Source organism: Montipora foliosa, chromosome 13 (assembly GCF_036669935.1).
Source record: "Montipora foliosa isolate CH-2021 chromosome 13, ASM3666993v2, whole genome shotgun sequence".
NCBI classification, from domain to species: domain Eukaryota; kingdom Metazoa; phylum Cnidaria; class Anthozoa; order Scleractinia; family Acroporidae; genus Montipora; species Montipora foliosa.
The window spans coordinates 32,893,517-32,912,408 of record NC_090881.1 but is presented as its reverse complement, the minus strand read 5'-3'; the positions used below and the strand labels follow the sequence as shown (position 1 = coordinate 32,912,408).

The 18,892-nt window shown below is 38.7% G+C and overlaps 2 protein-coding genes across 2 annotated transcripts in view; both read left to right on the top strand.

Moving 5' to 3' along the window:
- Positions 1–18,892, top strand: part of LOC137983340 (FMR1-interacting protein NUFIP1-like) — a 200,645-nt gene that overhangs the window by 97,944 nt on the left and 83,809 nt on the right. The window lies entirely within an intron of this gene.
- The window catches only part of LOC137983095 (centrosomal AT-AC splicing factor-like), a 17,447-nt gene continuing 4,973 nt past the window's right edge, over positions 6,419–18,892 (top strand). Inside the window, exons 1-9 of the mRNA XM_068830280.1 lie at positions 6,419–6,583; positions 8,596–8,759; positions 10,118–10,216; positions 12,565–12,631; positions 12,776–12,829; positions 13,466–13,548; positions 14,673–14,717; positions 15,443–15,504; positions 16,900–16,982. Coding sequence (XP_068686381.1) covers positions 6,425–6,583; positions 8,596–8,759; positions 10,118–10,216; positions 12,565–12,631; positions 12,776–12,829; positions 13,466–13,548; positions 14,673–14,717; positions 15,443–15,504; positions 16,900–16,982 — 816 coding nt within the window. The 5' untranslated portion in view covers positions 6,419–6,424. The remainder of the gene's footprint in view (positions 6,584–8,595; positions 8,760–10,117; positions 10,217–12,564; positions 12,632–12,775; positions 12,830–13,465; positions 13,549–14,672; positions 14,718–15,442; positions 15,505–16,899; positions 16,983–18,892) is intronic.

Genomic DNA, 18,892 nt, shown 5'->3' with positions numbered 1-18,892 from the left:
ATGCCTGTATGTTTGTTACCTTTAGCAGGGCGCGTGCGTACACTTTGTAATCTGTGACTCCAGTGCGTACCATATGACAGAGAAAATGACTTTACCCTTCAATATATAAGCCATCTAATTCTTACGCTATAATGACAAGGGCGGTTTGGAGCTGTGAGTAGGCGTGGGATTTGTCACATATGGTTTAGGGGCCGACATATCTCTCCCTCAATGCCGTACCTGGAGGCAAGGTCGGTAGCAGAAAGCAGCGAAGGGCCAACTGCGTCCAAAAGCGATCGCACGGGCCGAAATCCCGGGATGACTCGTTTGGTACGACGCTCCAGCGCCGGTGTCTGGAGGTACTGCGTTTTTCTCTCTTGTTCAAACATTCCGTCAGCGCATGCGCAAATGTTTTGGCTCTTCGATACCTAGCCTACCAAAAAAAATTAACATGCTGGTTTTTTTTTTTTTTTTTTCTTACCAGCAATTGACATTTCAGTTGATTTTATAGGCATAAACGTAACGTAAGAACCGTGTGTGTCTCGTCTTGTCTCAGACAGAGGCGAGAGATGGTTTCATGCAGACTGGAACGCCTAAAACATGGCGGTTCACGAGTGAAGTTGTCTCTCTGGCCTTTCTGTGGACGAATTCCAGGACCTACTCACACAATCTGGGCAAGTTTTGAAAGCTAAAACCTTCAATCGATGCGGTATTTTGCTGGTAGGACTGGGTGGCTCGACACTTATGAAAAAAACTATGAAATGAGAATCCGGAGTGTTCCCTTGTCATGGAATGGCAGAATTACCCAGAATTCTTTTTGGGCATGAGCGAGGCAACTTAAGAAGCACGAGACTGGCCCTCATCGAATGGCTGAAGCGCAGCCAGAGGAAATGATTTCTAGCCAGATACTCAGCAGTAGGCCTGGTGTGTGCTGTTAACTTAGATGTTGGATTTCTGAACAAGTTTTTATCATAAAAAATTCGCCACAAAGTTGTGCTTTCATTTCGCTGTAATTCTCGTGTCAAAGAAACGGTATAATAATGTAAATAAGAGAATAACGATATTTATATTTGCAGATTACCTGTCCTCTTACTACGAAAGTCAAGCTCTACATCTCTATGCAATAAGCGCATTGAAAATTTTCTCGTATTACTTGATAAAAGTATGCTTTTTTTGTTTTGGTTTGTTTTGGTTTTTCTTTTTTAAAGAAGGGGTTTTCTGCTTACATGAAAGATACGTTTTCTCTCCCGTCCCCTGCTCACGCATGATCTTCGCGGAATTACATTCTGTCCCTCAATTAACCTGGAACAACCAGTTATGGTCTTAGTTCTCTTTTTCTCTTACGTATCAGCTAAGTTGCGGAATGCGCTACCTGATTTTATCCGTACCTATGAGTTTACTGGTTTTAAAAGAGAATCCAGGGCCGCATTTTGTACAGCGGCTTTTCTTTTTAATGAATATATCTTTAAATATTTTGTATTTAGTAGGTATCTGTATATGCTATGTATTTTCGCTGTAAATGTAATGTCTCGAAGATATTAGCCCCTGTAGTTATTCGGAAATTCGAGATGAAATAAAGCTTATGCCTGTATGTTTGTTACCTTTAGCAGGGCGCGTGCGTACACTTTGTAATCTGTGACTCCAGTGCGTACCATATGACAGAGAAAATGACTTTTCCCTTCAATATATAAGCCATCTAATTCTTACGCTATATTGACAAGGGCGGTTTGGAGCTGTGAGTAGGCGTGGGATTTGTCACATATGGTTTAGGGGCCGACATATCTCTCCCTCAATGCCGTACCGGGAGGCAAGGTCGGTAGCAGAAAGCAGCGAAGGGCCAACTGCGTCCAAAAGCGATCGCACGGGCCGAAATCCCGGGATGACTCGTTTGGTACGACGCTCCAGCGCCGGTGTCTGGAGGTACTGCGTTTTTCTCTCTTGTTCAAACATTCCGTCAGCGCATGCGCAAATGTTTTGGCTCTTCGATACCTAGCCTACCAAAAAAAATTAACATGCTGATTTTTTTTTTTTTTTTTCTTACCAGCAATTGACATTTCAGTTGATTTTATAGGCATAAACGTAACGTAAGAACCGTGTGTGTCTCGTCTTGTCTCAGACAGAGGCGAGAGATGGTTTCATGCAGACTGGAACGCCTAAAACATGGCGGTTCACGAGTGAAGTTGTCTCTCTGGCCTTTCTGTGGACGAATTCCAGGACCTACTCACACAATCTGGGCAAGTTTTGAAAGCTAAAACCTTCAATCGATGCGGTATTTTGCTGGTAGGACTGGGTGGCCCGACACTTATGAAAAAAACTATGAAATGAGAATCGGGAGTGTTCCCTTGTCATGGAATGGCAGAATTACCCAGAATTCTTTTTGGGCATGAGCGAGGCAACTTAAGAAGCACGAGACTGGCCCTCATCGAATGGCTGAAGCGCAGCCAGAGGAAATGATTTCTAGCCAGATACTCAGCAGTAGGCCTGGTGTGTGCTATTAACTTAGATGTTGGATTTCTGAACAAGTTTTTATCATAAAAAATTCGCCACAAAGTTGTGCTTTCATTTCGCTGTAATTCTCGTGTCAAAGAAACGGTATAATAATGTAAATAAGAGAATAACGATATTTATATTTGCAGATTACCTGTCCTCTTACTACGAAAGTCAAGCTCTACATCTCTATGCAATAAGCGCATTGAAAATTTCCTCGTATTACTTGATAAAAGTATGCTTTTTTTGTTTTGGTTTGTTTTGGTTTTTCTTTTTTAAAGAAGGGGTTTTCTGCTTACATGAAAGATACGTTTTCTCTCCCGTCCCCTGCTCACGCATGATCTTCGCGGAATTACATTCTGTCCCTCAATTAACCTGGAACAACCAGTTATGGTCTTAGTTCTCTTTTTCTCTTACGTATCAGCTAAGTTGCGGAATGCGCTACCTGATTTTATCCGTACCTATGAGTTTACTGGTTTTAAAAGAGAATCCAGGGCCGCATTTTGTACAGCGGCTTTTCTTTTTAATGAATATATCTTTAAATATTTTGTATTTAGTAGGTATCTGTATATGCTATGTATTTTCGCTGTAAATGTAATGTCTCGAAGATATTAGCCCCTGTAGTTATTCGGAAATTCGAGATGAAATAAAGCTTATGCCTGTATGTTTGTTACCTTTAGCAGGGCGCGTGCGTACACTTTGTAATCTGTGACTCCAGTGCGTACCATATGACAGAGAAAATGACTTTTCCCTTCAATATATAAGCCATCTAATTCTTACGCTATATTGACAAGGGCGGTTTGGAGCTGTGAGTAGGCGTGGGATTTGTCACATATGGTTTAGGGGCCGACATATCTCTCCCTCAATGCCGTACCGGGAGGCAAGGTCGGTAGCAGAAAGCAGCGAAGGGCCAACTGCGTCCAAAAGCGATCGCACGGGCCGAAATCCCGGGATGACTCGTTTGGTACGACGCTCCAGCGCCGGTGTCTGGAGGTACTGCGTTTTTCTCTCTTTTTCAAACATTCCGTCAGCGCATGCGCAAATGTTTTGGCTCTTCGATACCTAGCCTACCAAAAAAAATTAACATGCTGATTTTTTTTTTTTTTTTTCTTACCAGCAATTGACATTTCAGTTGATTTTATAGGCATAAACGTAACGTAAGAACCGTGTGTGTCTCGTCTTGTCTCAGACAGAGGCGAGAGATGGTTTCATGCAGACTGGAACGCCTAAAACATGGCGGTTCACGAGTGAAGTTGTCTCTCTGGCCTTTCTGTGGACGAATTCCAGGACCTACGCACACAATCTGGGCAAGTTTTGAAAGCTAAAACCTTCAATCGATGCGGTATTTTGCTGGTAGGACTGGGTGGCCCGACACTTATGAAAAAAACTATGAAATGAGAATCGGGAGTGTTCCCTTGTCATGGAATGGCAGAATTACCCAGAATTCTTTTTGGGCATGAGCGAGGCAACTTAAGAAGCACGAGACTGGCCCTCATCGAATGGCTGAAGCGCAGCCAGAGGAAATGATTTCTAGCCAGATACTCAGCAGTAGGCCTGGTGTGTGCTGTTAACTTAGATGTTGGATTTCTGAACAAGTTTTTATCATAAAAAATTCGCCACAAAGTTGTGCTTTCATTTCGCTGTAATTCTCGTGTCAAAGAAACGGTATAATAATGTAAATAAGAGAATAACGATATTTATATTTGCACATTACCTGTCCTCTTACTACGAAAGTCAAGCTCTACATCTCTATGCAATAAGCGCATTGAAAATTTCCTCGTATTACTTGATAAAAGTATGCTTTTTTTGTTTTGGTTTGTTTTGGTTTTTCTTTTTTAAAGAAGGGGTTTTCTGCTTACATGAAAGATACGTTTTCTCTCCCGTCCCCTGCTCACGCATGATCTTCGCGGAATTACATTCTGTCCCTCAATTAACCTGGAACAACCAGTTATGGTCTTAGTTCTCTTTTTCTCTTACGTATCAGCTAAGTTGCGGAATGCGCTACCTGATTTTATCCGTACCTATGAGTTTACTGGTTTTAAAAGAGAATCCAGGGCCGCATTTTGTACAGCGGCTTTTCTTTTTAATGAATATATCTTTAAATATTTTGTATTTAGTAGGTATCTGTATATGCTATGTATTTTCGCTGTAAATGTAATGTCTCGAAGATACTAGCCCCTGTAGTTATTCGGAAATTCGAGATAAAATAAAGCTTATGCCTGTATGTATGTTACCTTTAGCAGGGCGCGTGCGTACACTTTGTAATCTGTGACTCCAGTGCGTACCATATGACAGAGAAAATGACTTTTCCCTTCAATATATAAGCCATCTAATTCTTACGCTATATTGACAAGGGCGGTTTGGAGCTGTGAGTAGGCGTGGGATTTGTCACATATGGTTTAGGGGCCGACATATCTCTCCCTCAATGCCGTACCGGGAGGCAAGGTCGGTAGCAGAAAGCAGCGAAGGGCCAACTGCGTCCAAAAGCGATCGCACGGGCCGAAATCCCGGGATGACTCGTTTGGTACGACGCTCCAGCGCCGGTGTCTGGAGGTACTGCGTTTTTCTCTCTTGTTCAAACATTCCGTCAGCGCATGCGCAAATGTTTTGGCTCTTCGATACCTAGCCTACCAAAAAAAATTAACATGCTGGTTTTTTTTTTTTTTTTTCTTACCAGCAATTGACATTTCAGTTGATTTTATAGGCATAAACGTAACGTAAGAACCGTGTGTGTCTGGTCTTGTCTCAGACAGAGGCGAGAGATGGTTTCATGCAGACTGGAACGCCTAAAACATGGCGGTTTACGAGTGAAGTTGTCTCTCTGGCCTTTCTGTGGACGAATTCCAGGACCTACTCACACAATCTGGGCAAGTTTTGAAAGCTAAAACCTTCAATCGATGCGGTATTTTGCTGGTAGGACTGGGTGGCCCGACACTTATGAAAAAAACTATGAAATGAGAATCGGGAGTGTTCCCTTGTCATGGAATTGCAGAATTTCCCAGAATTCTTTTTGGGCATGAGCGAGACAACTTAAGAAGCACGAGACTGGCTCTCATCGAATGGCTGAAGCGCAGCCAGAGGAAATGATTTCTAGCCAGGTACTCAGCAGTAGGCCTGGTGTGTGCTGTTTGTGAACAAGTTTTTATCATAAAAAATTCGCCACAAAGTTGTGCTTTCATTTCGCTGTAATTCTCGTGTCAAAGTAATGTAAATAAGAGAATACCGATATTTATATTTGCAGATTACCTGTCCTCGTCCTACGAAAGTCAAGCTCTACATCTCTATGCAATAAGCGCATTCAAAATTTCCTCGTGTTACGTGATAAAAATATGCTTTTTTTGTTTTGGTTTTTTTTTTTAAAAGAAGGGGTTTTCTGCTTATATGAAAGATACGTTTTCTCTCCCGTCCCCTGCTCACGCATGATCTTCGCGGAATTACATTCTGTCCCTCAATAAACCTGGAACAACCAGTTATGGTCTTAGTTCTCTTTTTTTCTTACGTATCAGCTAAGTTGCGGAATGCGCTACCTGATTTTATCCGTACCCATGAGTTTACTGGTTTTAAAAGAGAATCCAGGGCCGCATTTTGTACTGCGGCTTTTCTTTTTAATGAATGTATCTTTAAATATTTTGTATTTAGTAGGTATCTGTATATGCTATGTATTTTCGCTGTAAATGTAATGTCTCGAAGATATTAGCCCCTGTAGTTTTCGGAAATTGGAGATGAAATAAAGCTGTGTTTATGTCTGTTTTTCAAACATTCTGTCAGCGCATGCGCAAATTTTTTGGCTTTTCGATACCTACTCTACCAAAAAAAATTATCATGCTAGTTTTTTGTTTTGTTTTGTTTTTTTTTTTGTACGAGCAATAGGCATAAACGTAAGGTAAGAACCGTGTGTGTCTGGTCTTGTCTCAGATGGAGGTGAGAGTGTGGAGAAGGTCGAAAGGGTTGATGGGAAATGTACAAAATGGCGGATGAGACCGATGAATTCGAAGTGAAAGGACAGTTTTTGTTTTGTAGCCTTTGTCGCTTGAATCACGATAAAGGGAGAAAGCATATATATTCAAGAAAGCATAAGGCGTTGCTTAGTAAGTTATTGACAAAGTTCGGAAGAAAGGTAACAGTTTTGGCAGCTTAGAACTGTCTTTAATGAATTGTATTGTATCGTGGGACCCGTTTCTCGAAAGTCGACCCGAAAACTTCATTTGTGAACCTGCCAACGGCTTGTTCAGGAAACTGGATTTTTTAACATGTTTTCAAGGTAACAAAATGCAAACTGACTGTGACGTTTGACTTCATAAATCCTCTCTGTTCTTTAGATAACGCCCTGAAAATGGCCCGTACAGTTTCGGTACTTTCGAAAAACGGCCCTAGGCAAGGCTGCAGATTTTGCCCAAATGGACTGCACATGCTCCAGTGAAATATACTGCGGAAATGTAACCTAGAAAAAAAATATAACTTAAGGTGCTTTTCGTTTGATTCAAAGTTAGGGAAACTCCGGGTTAGGAAGCTAATGGGACGAGGCCGAGATCTTTGCACATGTAATGTGGATTGCAGAAATTGGGGCAAGAGGCTTACGGAACGCTTTCTATATAACCTCCTTATGTTAGCCAGTGTAACAGGTGGTTTGGTGAATTTTAGATAGGTTGGTTGGGGTTGTCTTTTGAGTGATCAGTTGAATGTAATGGCATCGAAAGCTGCTTATCTATTCGGGGAGTGAGGGTAGGGGTGCTTACATGACATTGTAGGTCTGTGGTAGGGTTAGGGTTACACATGTAAAGTACAGTTTATTTTTCAGTAATCCTTTGTTTATCCTCTTGCCCCAATTTCCACAACCAGTGGCTTCATAGTACAGTTGGTTAGAGCGTCACACTGGTATCGTGAAGTCACGGGTTCAAACCCTGTTGAAGTCCTGAATTTTTCAGGCTTCTTTACGCAATTACAAAAATTGTGTTCATAACTGCGAGGATCATAGCTTCACTTGATTTCATATCCGCAGTTCATATATATGATCCATTTCATATATCATTATTTTCATCATTGATTCATTCCTCACAGGAACATTAGAACCCACAAAACGACTAGCTCCCAACGTCATTGGCTTCATAGCTCAGTTGGTTAGAGCATCGTGCCGGTATCGCAAGGTCATGGGTTCAAACCCGGTTGCAGTCCTGAATTGTTCAGGCTTCTTTACGCAATTGCAAAAATTGTGTTCATAACTGCGAGGATCATAGCTTCACTTGATTACTAGCCCCAGTTGTTCAAACAATGGATAGCGCTATCAGCCGGATAAATCACTATCCACTGGATAACTCATTTAGGTTTGCAAGTGTTCATCTGCTGGATAGTATTTCATCAACAACAACAACAACAACAACATTTATTTAAACATGATAAAAATTACAGCGGAGCTGATGTGGTCGTGTATTTAAGAAGTTAAAATGTACTATTTACATATATAGAAGCTATTTACATGAAATTCATACGTTTGAGCGTTTTTTTAAACAAGCTTCTGCTTGCGATAGAACGTGTATGATTCTCAAGAGAATTCCATAGAGATATGGCTCTGTAGCAAGTGGACTTGCGAAGAAGTTCTGATTTTGGCTTCGGTAACAAAAAGGGCGCTATCCATCGTTTGAACAACTGGGGCCTGGAGCCCGTTTCTCAAAGCTTTTCAGATTCAAAAAGTGATTTATGAACATGTCAACCGCTTGTTGAGGAAAGCCCATCTTTTAACATGTCTTCAAGATAACAAAAAGCAAGCTGACTATGAAGTTTGACGACTTAAATCCTCTTTGTTCTTGAGAATTGTGACATCTGAAAATGGCCCGTAAAGTTTCGGGACTTTCGAGAAACAGGCCCCTGGTAATTATTTTTTTTGGTAGAATGTACATGCAAAACATCACAAAAAATGAATGGGCAAGAGATACTAGTCTTGTACATTGTAGCTCTTAGACTACCATTTGATTCTAAAAATCCTAGAAGTGTTGTCCAACAATACATGTAACAATAAGAAGTATTATTATTATTGATCAAAATTAATTGTTTGACTTACATAGTGTCACTCATTTGTAGACGAGGTGACAATAGAAACTTGTTAAAATGATTGCTGTGCATGTCGTTTGTAAGGTTGATGAAGCAAGGAAGTTTCTGAAGAGACCGACTGTTGAAGATGGAGAACTGGAACCAGGTTCAAGGTTTTGGTGTCACTTTTGCCACGAGAATGCTAATAAACATGTAACCGATAGAGATGTAACTATCAAGTTTGGAGGAGTTTTTGAACATTTTGCAAGGTAAATTTTTGAGCACAGGGTAGTAATAGTTCATTTTATAAGTGAACTTTGTTTAAAGTGCATTCTTGTACATGTACAGTCTGTAGCTGTCAGGTTCTTTGTACATGTACATGTGTACATGTAGTTTATGTAGGGTGTTATTTGGTTTTGCTTAATTTAAAATTTCTGCCAGAGTCATTCTTGTTGAAGTTAATAATAATTGATATTTTAGAATAGAATAGAGGATAATGCCGGTAAAGCAAATACTGAGTGGAGCGTGGGAAGGACTGCTGTGACTTCACATCACATGATAGATTGTTAACCTTATTTGGCTCTTTTGATCAGTCTCACCATGTGAGTCGTCTTGGCTTAAGCTTGACTCAGAAAGCTCAAGTTTTTTTGTTTTTTTTCAGCAATTTAATCCCTCCCTCCACCCTGTTTTACTTTCTGGTTCTTTTCGTGTTTACCTTGAATACATGTACATTGTATCAGCTGCTTGTAACTTACTTACATGTAGCCTAGTACTTAATGGGAATTACATCACTGGACTGGTTAAACTTGGCGCCAGGGCATTATGTCAGCAACTATCGATCGAGTCGAGAATCGAGACTCGAAAGACACTGTCAACTTACTTTTGCACGGTACTGTATGCCTGCCTTTCAATACAGGCATGAGGCACCACCTCGGCTAGGTGGCGAGACCCCTCATCTTGTGGTCCATGCAGGCAGTGGGTATTATCCGCACTTTGCCAGTACATTCCCTACCTCCTCATTTACACCCAATTTTGTGTCTGTTGTCTTTACTGTGCATCCGAGCATTACCTGAGTGAGTGCTTGGGGGATTTGTTGCAAGCTGAGTTGTAATTTCATTTCAGGCTGTAATAGAATTACTTGACAAGAAGCCAAGCTTTAAAATTCACCTATAGTCTGTTGCTTTCTGTGCTTTTTTGCTTTACCCCTCTTGCATTTTAGGATGTTGCAGAACACAAAAACTTAAAAAAGGCAGCCCTTTCTAGATGATGTGACATCCCAACCTGGCCCTGTAGCAAGTCCTGTCTTTTGCCTCAGTCAACTCTGAAATGCATTTTCAAATGGTTGAGCCTCAATTTCAGTTTGAAATTGTGATGAGATGTCAAAAAATTAGTTGTGTTGTTATCCAGCCTTCATAACAAAGCAAAATGGAACATTAAGCGACCTGTCAAAAATAATTGGAGTGAAATCAAATCACTGTACAAGAAAGTACTCAGGAGGTAATCAGGGTATTTAGAAAGTCAAGGAAGTGCCCATTGGAAAAGTAAATTATTCATGAAAACGGTGCTTGAAGGAACAAAGGCGCTTTGTACATGTACATTATCTATTTATCTGATTCTTGATTTCTAGTGAGAGTCACAGAAAAAATCTTCATACATTCTGGTGGGAAAATGGTGCAGATAAAAGCCTTAAAGGAAAGTTTCTTGTTGATCAGAAAACTTTTAGCAGGTTTGTTTGTTTGTTAGTCTAAGACGTATCATCTTACCAAGTTTCTTTTGGGGCACTTCAGGAAAATCTCTGGTCATTATCGCGAAATATTGAAAAACAAATTTGTAAGAAACCAGGGCTTAATTTTTTGAAGCAGGTCATGCAGAAATTTAACCCATTGACCCCTGGGAGTGAGACTAGACAGACTTACTTTGTCTAACGCCAGATGATTTTACTCATCAACTGGGGGTGTTTGAGGTGTCAAATGGGTTCAAGGTGAACAAAATCGTTGGGTTCATTATTGTAGCTTGGTTTGAACTGCAAAGAAGTTTGATGATGTGAATATTTTGGTTTTTAATTTTCCCTTTGAATTTTCAAAATATTGACCCCCACTGGATTGTTTTTTGATATTTGTATTTGCAACAATGTACAGTACTTTCAATACAATTTTGAAGTTGATGACTGGTTTGACCTGAGTAATCGACTGTTGACGTTGTCAAAATGAATTTTAAAGTGCTACAGCTGTGATCAAAAAAATCATATTCTCTTTTTTTTTATTTCCAAACTATTTTAAATAAACTCTAACTGACTCAACTTTTGAGCCTCAATTAAAAAAAGACCCTGTTTATTAATTTAACTGGAATTTTCCAATTTAATGGTCTGCCATTACCAATTTTAAAATATTGAGAGAGCTGGATTGAGGAGAAAATGACGTCAAAGACTCACAGGTTTAAGAATCGTGCATGTTTACGCAGCTGACTTAATATGCAACATGGGAGTTTCGTGCTTTCAGACTGTTAAACTCGTGTTTTAGACATATAATAAGCTGCATTTAGATGCTGACATTTTAAGCTAGTGAGTAAAATGACGTTGCTTTTCCCTAGATCCAACCCTCTGAGATCCAATGGGTCAGTTTTGAAAGTGAATAATGGCGGACCGTGAAATCCAAAACTTACGCTCAAAGTAAACAGACTTGGATAAAAATCAAAGCTCAAAATTTTGCCAGTCAGGCATTGAAAAAATGCGGTTTCAAAATCTGAAGAAAAAAAGTGATTTTTTGATCATACAGCTGTAGTAGCTCTTTAATCTTAGGTTGAATAGAGTCTACATTACAAGTATCCTTAATTGCATCAAGTTAGCGGTAAAAAGTAGCTGACTTCTCCAAGTGAGAAGTCATGAAGTCAGTTGAACAGGTTACTCAAGGGGAACCTTTGCTCCTATTTTGGCTCCCATTAATTACCAATATATTATGGCCATCATTTTCTTGTCCATGAGACAAGAAACATTTGCATTGAATATTTGACATTAATTTTCTTAATTAGCTCATTTTTTTTTTGAGCTGCACATACCAGATCATCTTTGAAGACTGTTCCTTCCAAATTTGCAAAACATGTATGGGCTTGTTAACAGACATGTATTTTCCAGCAAAGAAAATTATTATTGGCTTTTGATGCCAACTACTTCAATGATTGTCAGAAACAAAAGGCTTAAAAGTGACATTGCTAATTAAGACTTATATGTTCTTGTAAAGTTTGAATGCCTTTCTCACTTAAAGTCGTAATTCAATACATGTATGTCAATAAGACAAATTAAAGTGTGATCAATGATGCTTGCATAAATCATTGACATCATGCAAACAGTGTAAAAATTAAATTGTTCTATTTTAGACTTTTGGCAAAAATTGATCTCAACCAATGAGTTGTGGCTGTTGAAGCTCAAATTGAAAAAAGGGCCAAATTGCAGAAAATTGAGACTGATAGATTAGCGTAGTAACCAAACTTTAGTTTGGGGCACTTTCCTTTTGTTAGAACTGGCCAGCCAGACCCATCAGTTTGCAAAGAAAATGCAACAATTTGAAGGAACACTATTATTATCCCCTGCATTCTTCTGGAGGAGCATAATTACATGTATGTCATCCTCGAAGTGTATTAATTTGAAGGCATTGTAGAGTTTGTCCTTCCAAATGCCCGGCCTGGCCAGTCAGATCTGTCAAATGGAAAGTGCTGTTAGTCTCCACACCCAAAAAGTGAAGATAAAAAGCATAACAAGGCTGTGCTCTAAGAGATGTTTTAGGAAGCTCAAAGCTCTGAAATTTTTGAAATCTTGGCTTCCCAGTAGCTAACTTTTGTACCAAATTGAAATTTAGTAAAATTTAGTTGTCAGGGTTCCATGATGCTTTGCTAGATTCTTTGCCCTGCATAAAAAGAGTCTTGTCAGAACTTGCCAAGAAAAAACAAAACATTGCAACAGTTATGGGAAGCAAATTGTTGTTTTCAAAACTAAAGCATTTCTTCCTGAACAAGCTAATAGTATTATTATTGTTGGTTATTGGAGGAGTAATACAATGTATCACCTTCCTTTGGTTTTAGCTACAAAGAAGAGGTGGACAAGAAGTTGAAGGAATTTGAATGTCAACAGGAACTTAATAGGCAAAAGGTAGATACAGTGTATTTATGAACACCCTTCAAACACTCCTAATTTCAAGACAATCATGCACATATGTTTCGGATAAGGGGAAGATTTCCAGAATAAAAAACAGTGTGGTTTATTTGACAACTTTTTGTTTCTTTCTTCTTCTAGATAGTTTCCCAGATCAAAGAAAAAGAGGTGATCCAAGCCCATGCAAGCCAGCAGGTCTGTTAAAGGAAAACTCTTGAAGAAGGGTATCCTCCAGTAAACATTTTTTTTTTAACTTTTAATCAAGGTAATTGCCACTAGTGCAACTACATGTAGTGGTAATCCGGCAATGGATACATGTATGTAATGAAAGCGGTAATGTATATAACACTTGTAGCTTTAGAAAGCCACATTAATTTCCATTCACACTGATGCCACAGTACCATTTTCCATTATATAATTATATAAACTTCTAACAAGTACATGTTACTTCCATTAATTTTTTGAAAGTGTCTGCCAATCAATTTAAATTTAATTGTAGATCAATTACATGTACATGTAATAATTTGTTATTGTTGTGAAAATTTAACTAACTTAGGACCCACACAGAATTCTACTTCGTAGATTAGAGAGAGCTCTCGAGCTGTTTAAAAAACCAAAAAAAAACATTTGCCATGAAAAAGTCACGGTTACATCACTACCTTATTAAAGCCAGGAGAAGAAAAAACTAGGGCTTATTGCATGACTGCTGAACATTCCCCCTGGTTCATAAATTGCAAATTTGGAACACAACACTTATAATAAAATTAATAAATATAAATATAACTTTTGTACATGGTTATGTTATTGCTTCCTGAATATCTGATACAACAGCCACCAGATGTGCAAGTTGAACCAGAGATCATTTACAAAACTGTCCAGAATGAACAAGGCATTCTTCAGAATCCCACAGGATGGTTTGTATTTAAAGCAGTTGTCCTGAACTATCCAAACCGCATCATTCAGAGATAGAAAGGATTTATGCAAACTATAACTTGAAAGTTTTATCTCTTTCACATATAAATAACCAATAAGAAATTTACTTGTAGATTACTTTATGGCTGGTAAGCATATATGATTTTTGTTCACAAGTTGCAAGGATAAAACCGAATAAGTGAGGGACTTCATCCAAGCAACAATTCAAGGAGTTTTCAAGCAGTTTTCCACAAAATCCTTTTTTTCAAGGGCTTTTCAAGCACCCTTGAAGTCCAAAATTTAAGTCCAGGGCTTTTCAAGGACTTTAAGGAGTAGCACGAACCCTGTAAGAGCAAACCAACCACGAAGTACTGTAATTTGTTTATCATACTACATAAGACAGTTCTTTTCCATATAGCAGTTTTGGTTTTCTTCTTTAAGCAAGAGACAGTACTTGCTTTTGGATACCGGTAATTATTTCCTTTCTCTTGAAATAATATGAAATAAATGTCATTTAAAGCTGTGGATGATAGTACACAGCAAAACATGTTCATGATCATTCTCCTTCTTTTTTGAGAACTGTGTTTGTATAGCGCAAAAAAGGCCTTCAAAATCATCACATTTGGAGTAGACCATTTTTTACAAAGAACCATCATTTCTTAAGAAATACAGTTTTTTTGCCTAGCATCAAAAGAGGTGGAAAAATATAGTGATTATTATTGGTAATGGTCATGAAACCAAGCAACATGTTGGTCGATGCGTCAACTACAGACAAAATTTATGACCAACACATTGGCTGACGGCTTTCCAACAAACAGCCAACACTGATGCATTGCCCGACACATGGTGGTGTGTTCATTGAACAAACCACATGATAGGCAATCATAATAATAACAGTTATGGTTGCTTATGCTATATACAAACCAAACCCCACCCTGATCACATACAGTATATGCCTGAACCACCCCAATTGATGGGTAAAATTGTCTTAGACAGACTAAAATCTATCAATTATCTTTCCCAGGAGTTTATACATGTAATGGGTTAAAGTTTGTAAAAAGTAGTACATGTCCATGAAATATGGTTTTGTTGCTAAGACTTGAGGGTATTGTTTCACTGATAACAGGCATGAAGGACAAAGAGTATGGGGTGGAGGAATTGTAAAATACAGGTAAATTTTATCTTGTGCCCTCAGTGTTTCAACCAGAGCTTTGGACCTCATCTTCACAGAACAGTGACATACTGTAGGGGATTGGGTAAACATTGCATCGTCACTTCCCATTGTTATTGTGATATTAATAGTAATTATTAATAGAAAAATAATTTTAATTATATATTATAATAATAATATTATTATTATTATGCATTGTATTGTAATATACATGTAACATTAATGCTTATTGATACCACTTGCAGAATGTAAGGGATTATCGACATTGCTTTTTTCCCTTAAATTCAAATATTGCTTTAATTTATTTTTCCATTGATGGACCAATGGTGAGTTGTTCAAAGGAAAGGTGTAGTACTCATCAACATTTGTGCCAAGAAAAGGCAAAGGGCTTCATTACTGAAACATTGAAAGCTCAGAGGTCAACTACATGTAACCTCAAGATGTACTGTACAAGCAAAACTTGGAATTGGCAGATTAGTCAAGACTAGATGCAAATTAAATGCAAGCACAGGTTGTGCCAAAAAAGAAAGTCACCTGATTGAAGGGAAAAACCATTATGAACTGGGGTCCAGAAGTTATTGCTTGCCAAGATTAACTTAAATTTTATGCTAAAATATCACTCAACAAAATTAATGTCAGAAAATAATGTTTGAAGCATCCTCCATTCCTTAACATTATTTGTGTTAAATACCAGCTTTCACTGAAAATTAGGTCACTGTTTTTAGACCAGGATCAACTCAGTGGTTTCCCTGGATGATGGACTTAATGGATAATGGTTCTAAATCTTGTAAGTGTTCTTAAGGTATCCCTGTCTTTTTATTATTATTCTTATTTTGGTTGAGAGCATCATGCCAGCAATTATGTCCAGAAGTGCACGCCCAATTTTGACATTTATGGTAAGGGTAAAGGTAATAGCGTTAAACTGTACCGTGCAAATGTAAGTTGACAGTCTCGACTCGAAACTCTATCTCTATCTTAGGTTAAATGGAAATCTGAACAGGACAAATAATTTACAATTATTCCACGAGCCTGCATTGGATACCAGATGGTAGCTAACAATGAAAATAGTGTGCTAAGTTGGCTTTTACCACTCTCGTATCCAACAAGGGCGAATGGAATAATTATTATTGTTTTATTAATTCTCAACCTTTGGTTTTGCTAAATAATTATTTTATTTAAGTTTAAGAAACAACCGGAAAGTGATTTTATGCTGGGCGACATTTGCTGCATTCATTTCCATATAAGGTGAAACTCAGGTATAATGGCTGATAACCGAGATCCAGTGAACCATTGAGAAAGCTAGAATTGCATCATTCGAGGTTGAGAATTTAATAATAAATTTTATTATTTTTAGCATAGAAAATTGCATGATCTCAAGTTCAAATCAGAACAAAATTTAATGATTAATAAGTACTTTATTCAAGTCCATTAATTTTGGAGGACTCACAAGTATCTACATGTACATGTAGTAATAATAATCATTAGTATAAATACACAGGTGATTATACAAAATCGCGCGCTCTCATTGGCTCCCTATCTCGGATTATCAGCCAATAATCACCTCGACGGACAAAATGGCTGCCAGTAGTCGTTTTGCCACTGTAAGTGAAGATGATTTCGCATTGAAATCTTTTTTTTTTCTCTTTTTTGAAATAATCACCTGTGTATTTATACTAAAACAATTCTTCGCCTTCGGCGAATAATTGTTAATTATTCTGAGTTGTTTGAGAAGGTTGTTACTTTATAATACACTCAACAGATTTTTCCTCATTCGATTGTTGAGGAAACATCTATCTATGTACTTAAACTGTATTCAGGGTTAGAAGTATTCTTCCCAGTTGCGAAGAACTGACATGTATATCCAGGGAATCTTTTATTATTTTTATATTACATTTTATTTTTGATTTTGCAGTTTTTTGTACATGTGCCTGTCAAAGGAAAACTCCTTTTAGCCTAATTTTTGTTTTTGCCACTCAGTCAGTAGGAAGTGTTTGGTTACTAGTAGTAACTTAATTGATTCTACAGAAATAAGTATAGATTGGGAAAACTTTTAAAAAATACTCCCACCCGTATAATGTAGAATCAAGGATGAAATTATCTTGTTGAGTGTATTTTAAAAATACCGTAATGTGATAAGAATCAGTACTGATTTGTGATCACTAAGTTTTGTTCATTTCGGCAGGTCCTTCCTCAGCTGATAATGTGGTTCCAAGATTTCAGACAGCTCAGGCTTATGGAGAAAATCTAACTTGCATTGGAATCGTGGTAATGATTTTTTAAATTTTTTTGGAAGGGGATAGGGGTGGGGGTGGGGGGGGGGGGGGGCAGAGATTAGGGAAGTGTAGCCCTCTCTTCTTTTGTAATCAAGGATAGCCTCTAGATAGGAGAAACTTTGCATACAGTACATATAGTTAATTGACCACTCCCTGCCCGTAGGGGCTTTCAGGGCCAATGAAACAATGTCAGAGCAAAAGAACAGACCAACAACAACAACTGTTAAGAATCCCAAATGTCCAGCGGCAAACCAGTTGGTTATTTACAAGTGCATCAGAGAAGTTGAACCAGGGACTACAAGAATCAAATTCAACTATTGATTAGAGTGGGTCTTGAACCCGGGATTTCCGGATCTTAAGCCAAGCGACCCAAGCGCTTGCCGCACTGCTTCCCTAACTTTAGAATGAATTAGGATGAATGAAAAATGCTAGAGCTATTCTTACTGCCTACTTGGTAGTTTGTTTAGTTCCAGTCCCCCTCCTTTTGAGTTCCTTGGGATGGCTCTCAGTGCCATAATAAATAAATATAATTATTATATGACTAGCTCCGTGAGTGGGCAAGATGAACCAAATCACGCGCTGTGATTTGCTAACCGAGCGGGCAACATGGAGCTATCCTGCCCGCTCGGGATTTCTCGCTTAGTCCCGCAAGATCAAAGATCATTTTTGGTGTTCTTTAAGTCATATAATAAATCCTTTATTGACCAAGCTTGTTTGGTCAAGATGGCTGGATATTGGCCTCGTTGTTTTTTTGGGACGTATACAAAACATGGACCCCAGGTCCATGGAACACCCCTGTGGACCGGGTCCATGGACCCCTTCATGGACCCAGTCCATGGACCACCCCTTATTTTATAAAGTTTCAAGCAGAGAATTCTGCGGACGAAAGAGAGAAGCAATACTTGCACTTATCTGGACAATTTAAGCTGGAGCCCATGACTACGATCTATGTCACGGCATTTAACATCTGTATAGACTACGATCTATACAGACTACCTTTTCTGCAAAAAAAAAACAAAACAAAAAAAAAACACCCGGTTATGACATCAAGTTGCTGCTCTCATTCTTAACAGGAATATAGGGCTGTTGTTTGCTTATAGTTATGGGCTACTGTTTTAAGCAATTGCCTCTTATAGACACCTTTATAACATCGATTTCAAATTGGTGGCTCCAAAGGGATTCATCTATAACCTGCACTTCAAATATACATTCATTTAATTTATCGAGTCCTTCACCGGAACAAACGAGCCCAAAAAATTGACCAGTGCATTCAACCGTCCTCACAGCGCAGGGGTCATGGATTCCATCTGAATTTTTCAGGTGTCTATAAGACTGAGACAAGTGCTGAAATTGTCCAGATAAGTGCACGGACCACTTCCCTCTCTCTCTCTCTCTCTCTCTCTCTTAAAGATTTTTCTCACAAAATGAGGGGTGGTCCACAGGGGTGGACGGGACCGGGCCCACAGGGGTGGTCCATGTTTTGTATACATGTACGTCCCTTTTTTTGCGTGTTTATGGACCTCGACTTCCTCTCGGTCCATAAACATGCAAAAAAATAACTTGGCCTATATCCAGCCATCTTGACCGAACAAGCTTGGTCAATAACCCACATAATTTTATATGTGTTATTCACCGGCTGGGAAGTCCGTATAGGGAAAAACTGTGCCCGAGGTCTTGAGTACGGCCCGAGGCCGCAGGCCAAGGGATGTACTCAAGGCTGAGGGCACAGTTTTTCTCTTTACGGACTGACCTAAGCCGGTGAATAACTTGTTTATTTTTTCTGCTTTGTTTTTTTGAAAATGAACATGGCAAACTGGTTTGCAAAAAGCCTTTCTACGCGCTCAACGTCGCACTGTCACGGTTGAAATTTATAACTTATAACTGAAAAAAGCGCTCCGTTCG